At 37.5% G+C, this 6206-nt stretch overlaps 1 protein-coding gene and 1 long non-coding RNA gene across 2 annotated transcripts; one reads left to right on the top strand and one right to left on the bottom strand.

Annotated features, from left to right (window-relative positions):
• Positions 1-61: 61 nt before the first annotated feature.
• Positions 62-4691, bottom strand: LOC133471190 (uncharacterized). Its single transcript, XR_009786145.1, has 2 exons — positions 4562-4691; positions 62-896 (listed from the first exon to the last, which is right to left on the bottom strand). It is a non-coding gene; the product is annotated as an uncharacterized LOC133471190 (long non-coding RNA).
• mrpl53 (mitochondrial ribosomal protein L53) lies at positions 3160-4814 on the top strand. The gene is made up of 3 exons (XM_061760491.1): positions 3160-3292; positions 3625-3737; positions 4631-4814. Exons 1-3 carry the CDS (start codon positions 3198-3200, stop codon positions 4744-4746), a joined length of 324 nt encoding a protein of 107 aa, XP_061616475.1. The 5' UTR covers positions 3160-3197; the 3' UTR covers positions 4747-4814.
• Positions 4815-6206: the final 1392 nt, after the last annotated feature.

Genomic DNA, 6206 nt, shown 5'->3' with positions numbered 1-6206 from the left:
TTCATTGGAATTAATTAAGAAATAATTTAATCAAATACATGAAAAAATCCAATGCAACATGTCATGTAAAATTGTTTACTTAAATAATAAATGAAAATGAAATGTTATTTTAATGATGAATCGACTGAGTGGTCTCTGCAACATTTGCACAATCGACATGGTCCCAGATTATCGCACTACTTGTCACTTTGAACTGCATACACTCCTTGAAGTCTCGGCGCCCTTTGCACGATGGTCATTGCACTGGACTATTGCGAGATTACTCATTCGAACTGCTCTAAGTACTAGAGGACTCTGCATCTTTTTGCACAATTGTCAAAAAGCAAAAAAAATATTTGTAACGACATTACCAGATTACTGACAACCTTTTATTGCTCAGTGACGGTTTTTCTCAATGTCTTTATGTCTCAAAAGCGTTCTCTGTCAATTGACTTGTCTGTTGTCGTACTAGAGCGGCTCCAACTACCGGAGACAAATTCCTTGTGTGTTTTTTTGGACATACTTGGCAAAATAAAGATGATTCTTATTCTAAAATATATGAAATACAAAATGCTCAAGTATAAGTAACAGATGCTGGGTGCTACCAGAACCTGACATTGTGGCGGGCGAGTGCAAAGTGTGTTTGGCTCTAGTTTTGAATGCAGTTTCAAGTTTGGCAGTTGAGGAAACTGCAAAGGCCAATACATTCCATTCCCATTCCAACTGTAACAATTTGCTCTCTCAATTCTCATTTATAGCATATGTCTAGAAGAAAACTCCCGGTGGTTTCTGCAGCTGAGTCCATTTTGCGGTCTGGAGACGGAGAAGTCACAACGAGTTTTCACTTCCTCGCCACAGAGTGTTTTCGAGGGCGTGTGATGAACCAGCGTGTTGTTATCGTGCCTCCGGACTCCTTCCTGAAACACAAATGTGACCGCCGCCTGTGACAGTTGGACAGTGGAGCCAAATGCTGGCTAAATTTAGACGCAGACTCAAGCATTTCCTCGACGTGGGCACGCACACACACACACACAAAGTACTGTAGATGCTTATTTGAGTCATTTTTAGGGCTGGGACTGTAAGAGAGTGGCGACAATGTGGAACAATCGATGCTCAAGGGGGGGTGGATGACCTCAAAGAATGGAGAGGCTATCGTTTACATGCAGCACCTCTTCCATCAGGGACTCTGCCGCGGCACAAATGCTATATTTACACCATATATTGTCTCGAGAAACACGACCACACCACCAAAGTTCTGATCAGCCGCGCCCCCCGAAGAGTCAGAACATACGTGCGTTCGATTGACACAAAATGCGGCGTGTGTGTTTATCATGACGGCACGGACGAAGATCGACGAAGACCGTATGCTGGGAAATGCACAGGTAGTCAGTCAGTTCGCCGTGAAACGTGTTCGGAAATATTTGCATCCGGCACCAGCGTGTCCAGTTGACACGAAATCCGGCAAACGTTTATCAGGATGAAACGCACAGGTTGTCGGCCATTTGAAATGATTTGCCATGAAACGTGTTCGAAAATGTTTGCATCCGGCACTGGTGCGTCCAATTGACACAAAATCCGGCACACGTATTCGTCATAACAGAACGGAGGAAAATCAATAAAGAACCTATGCTGTAAAATGCACTGGTCGTCAGCCATTTTGATGATTCAACATGAAATGTTATCAGAAAATATTTGCATCCGGCACCTGTGTGTCTGATTGTCACGAAATCTGGCACGTATGTTCATTATGACAGTATTGTATTGTCCTTTTTAAAGTCCCTGACATGCTTCAAATCATTTTCATTTGTTAAGTGCTTATTACAGGAAGCTGAAGCTTGTCAATTTGATTACAAGCACCCCCTTTATTGACTTAACCCCCCCCCACGCTCGCTTTGCTAACGTTATTCTTCCATTTGTCACATGATCGGGTGCAAGTGATGGCGTAAGAGCGACACATGCCACACAAATTGCGGCACATTTCAACAAGATGATCACCTGGGCGTTATTATGGCCTTCAAAGCGGCTTTTGTCCTGGGAGCGAGTTCAAGTATTTGCAGCGGCACAAAGTGTCGACACCACCCTCCTCAAACAGCCGTTTGGGGAATTCAAACTAGAAATATGCGCCTGATAAACAAGAAAAGAAAAGGCTACTGGGCCACTGCAAGAAAATTAAAGTCATGTGTCATTCAACTTAAAACAGAGGTTGAAATGATTACATAACGTTTGTGCTCGAAGGCAACATCTGATTTTCAAAAGGGAAACATGGGCCAGGTCATTTGTAGATGTGAATAAAATGGCAAAATGTAAGATATTTCAAATAGCTTAATTACATTATAAAATAATAATGTATTTTAACTTTTTGTTATTATGTATTGGCAATTGAATTATAACAAATGAATGAATGATTTGATTAAATGAAACCAAAACCCTATATATGTACAACACTTTATTCAATTATAATAATCAATTCATATAATAACAATATTCATTCTCATTTTACTTATGTAATATATAATTAAATAACATTTATTAAACCAATTATTCAATACAATAAACAATGTTACAAGTGTATGTAAAATCATTTATTTTAATGATAAAATGCTAATAAATTCTCATTTACATGTTAGTATTTACAATTAGTTTGATTATAATTAATAAACAATTTAATGACATAAATGTTAACTGTGCATGCAGTTTATTTTCATTTTTCATCATTTATGATGGATACATCAACCAGTTATTTAATGGTGATACATGAAAAACGAACACCTAAAAATACTTTTGATTAAGTGATTTTAGGGGAAAGACTTCTTAATTAAGGATTCAAACAGTCTACGTGTGTACTTTAGATGTACTAATATTAGCATAAATATCATTTTTTTAATTATTTTTTTTATTTTTAAAAACAATCTACTCTGTGCTGCTTTACACACTACACTCCTTTTATGCCTGGATCTCCTGCAGAGATCACTAAATGATGGTTATCTTATCATAAACACACAAAAATAATAAAATACACACGAAAATAAATCTTATTTTGGGATACTAATTTGAGCCCGTATTTTCATAAAAAATAATAAAGACATTACAATAATAGTCCCTATTTATGACCACTGACTAACCCTTTGCTTGTCATTTGGCTCCCTCTGGTGGCTGATTTTACAAAGCACGCCAAGAAGCGAGTCTCTCTCCCCTGGAGGTGAAAGGTGAAAACAAACATGGCGGCCCCCGGTAAAGCGTCCGTTGTGCTGAAGGCGGTAAAGAAAATCGCCGTCCACTTTTGTCCCTTCGAGGCCAACGTCCGCTCAACGCGGTAAGACGTGATTGATGCATTTGGTGCGTTTTGTGTCGCGCCTCATAAATCGGAAATGACAGCTTTTCGGGTTTCTCCAGCATGTTGCTACCAAAGCCATTTCTGATGACTCGTTGCCACTTTTGTAAGTGCATACGCAAGTACAAAGATTGTTGTATCCTTTTTAAATACCCAGACGTTTTACCTGTCTAACTAAGTGCTAACTATTGTGCGTAATTGACTTTTGCTACACCTGACTGATATCCTAATAAAAGGCAGGTTTGCTTAAATGTGCCACTATCGCTCCGGACTTTTGTATGGTATCTGAACTGTGTCTTGTTCGCCTCCTCTAGGGAATTCCTGGTGTTGGTGGGCTCGGAGAAGGCCAGATCGACCAATTTAAACTGCGAGGTGATATCCATGGTGAAACACGACAAGTCGGAACCTCGAGTGGATGTCACATATGGTAAGTGTCGCTAATTAATTAGCGGTGAAAATAGGTGACAACTGTCAGTTAACGTATGGTGGGTGATGCAGTGAGCCCTGACTTGAAAAGCGATTTTTTTGCTTTTTTTTTTTTTTTTTTCTCAAGTAAATACCTATCGATGCCACAAGATGGCGGAAAAGTACAACTTTCGTCTACGTGAAGCTCCTCGACTCACCGCAACAAAGTTTCGATGACTGACAATCTACATAGACATTAAGAAAAAAAATGTTTTAGCAAGCACAATATATATATTTTTTTTCTTTTAATATTGTGACAATATGTTGAAAATGACTTTGGCGATTATGCTATTAGTTTAAAGAGGAAAGCGACAACTTTTTGCACAGTTTGAACATCAACACTGCGATTTTAAATATAAGGAAATAGAAAAACGTGTACTTAATGTGTGATTCATTATAATGTATCGTTAAATAAGTAATAATTATAATGTAAGATAAATAAGATTAAGTTTAAGATTAAATTCAAATGTATTGTACTTAAGTTAAATAAAACTGAGCTGTAATTGAATTTGTATCTCCCTTCCTTTTTTGTGCCATCGGTAAAGATATGTGCATTCATTCTAACATGGTTGGTTGTATTTCATATTTTTAAATGAGAGTCTATAATTTCTGATGGAAAACAGTTTTTCAAGAAAACTTCCGTTTGACTCACATTCCGCTGTACTTACTAGTGCCGCACGACGTCTTGTTATTAGTAATTTCATGACGAAAACAACATGCATCTCTGCCATAGGTCAACAGCGGCTCGACATCCTATTGTGTGCGCACTGCTTGACTTTTACTCACACTTAACTTTGTCCGGCCATTGTGTCATTGTGCTGACGTGATCCTCCGCTTTTTTGTCTTCCTCCTCAGTGGACGGCGAGAGGCTGCTGATGAAGGGCGCCAATCTGACCAGCAGGGAGATGCTCAGCGCCTTCCAGGCCCGATGCATGACCAAGGACCCCCAGGCCAAGGCTGCAGCCAAATAACAGATATAAATATATAGATACTCTGTGTACATAACTGGATAATTTATAATAAAATGTGTATTATTTGATTAATTTTTTTTCTTTTGTCAACCGTGTGGGCTCAAACTGATTCCCCCCCCCCTATGAAATGTTCATCTGTCATGTAGCATAATATGCCTTAAAAAAAAAAAAAAAGGAATTTATTCCAATAATTTGGGGAGGACGTTTCGCAAGCAGTGACCTTTAATACATATGTTTTTTTTTGTGGTTTTTTTAAACACTGAGGGAAAAAATGACAAACAAAAATTACTACCTTTCACCCAGTCACGCCCACTAGTTCTTTATGAACTTAAAATAAGCGTTGACTGTATTGTTGGCTTAAAATAAATTAGCCTAACTTCATTTTTTGTGTTTAATAAATGTATGCAACGGGTTGACAATAAAACATTGAGGCTGTAATGTTTTTTTTAAAGTGTTTTTCTTAAGCTTGCATACAGCAAACTCGGGCTGGGCGATTCATTGATTGTATTGATGAATAAAAGTTTTTTTGTTTCTTTGTCAGCCATTTTTTTTTTTTTGGGGGGGGGGGGTGCAGCTCATTTGATGAAAGAAAAAAAAGTTCAACAAGAACTATTGAAATGTTAATTTAATAAGCATTGTGTTTATATATGTTTTGACAATGTCTTTTTTTTCAAGAGGAAAACACTTATTTTCACATTATCTGTAAATAAAAGTGTTTTGTGGATGTTGATGTACATTTGAGGGAAAAAAAACTTGAAAGCTTATCCAAGAATGGGGGTGGGGGGGCGGTAATGACTAACCTTGCTTTGACTATGGTCATTGTTTTTTTTTTTTTATGAGCGAAGGAAAGGGCAATTAAAATTAAAAAAAATTGTGAAAAACATCGACACTATTAAGAGCAGCTATTTAGCCTAGCCTTACATCACATTACATATTTTGAACAGAGCAGTCAAGATATACATTTGTAGCACAGTACGACTTTGTTAAATATGTTAAAATTACACCAATAATTAAATGCAAATGTTGACTTTTTTTTTTTTTTACTTTTAAGGAGGCTAATCAAAGATGCTAGTAACTAGCTAAAAGAAGCAAGGGGCGAGAGCTCGCTACTTCCTATTTTACGCCGTAAATGTGATTGGTCAATACGCCGAGGGTACGTGGAGACACAAAGTTTTTAAGTTTTGATTTTTGTTCTTTCTATTCAACATGTTTGAAACATTTGTATATTGCTGTGACAAAAAAAATGTGTGTGTATATGTAGTCATACTATGTATTTTGTAAGCTGCCATTGAACAACCCTGTCAAAATACACATTCTACCTTTATTAAATATGTTAAAATGACTCTTATCACTCATTTTAAATCAAAATTAATGTGCTGACGTTTCTTCACTATTTAGTAAGGCTAGCCAAAGATGCTAGTAGCTAGCCAAGAGAAGCCCAAGGGGCGGGCTCTCAAGCC

This window comes from Phyllopteryx taeniolatus, chromosome 21, assembly GCF_024500385.1.
Source record: "Phyllopteryx taeniolatus isolate TA_2022b chromosome 21, UOR_Ptae_1.2, whole genome shotgun sequence".
Taxonomy (NCBI): domain Eukaryota; kingdom Metazoa; phylum Chordata; class Actinopteri; order Syngnathiformes; family Syngnathidae; genus Phyllopteryx; species Phyllopteryx taeniolatus.
The sequence above is the reverse complement of the archived record's forward strand: the minus strand, read 5'-3'. Positions and strand labels throughout refer to the sequence as shown.

Excerpts from the sequence above, each read along its gene's own strand:
- mrpl53 (XM_061760491.1), top strand. The coding sequence starts at position 3,198 with ATGGCGGCCCCCGGTAAAGCGTCCGTTGTGCTGAAGGCGGTAAAGAAA. Across the intron at positions 3,293-3,624 it reads GCCAACGTCCGCTCAACGCG|GGAATTCCTGGTGTTGGTGG; the intron begins GTAAGACGTGAT and ends CGCCTCCTCTAG. Across the intron at positions 3,738-4,630 it reads TCGAGTGGATGTCACATATG|TGGACGGCGAGAGGCTGCTG; the intron begins GTAAGTGTCGCT and ends CTTCCTCCTCAG.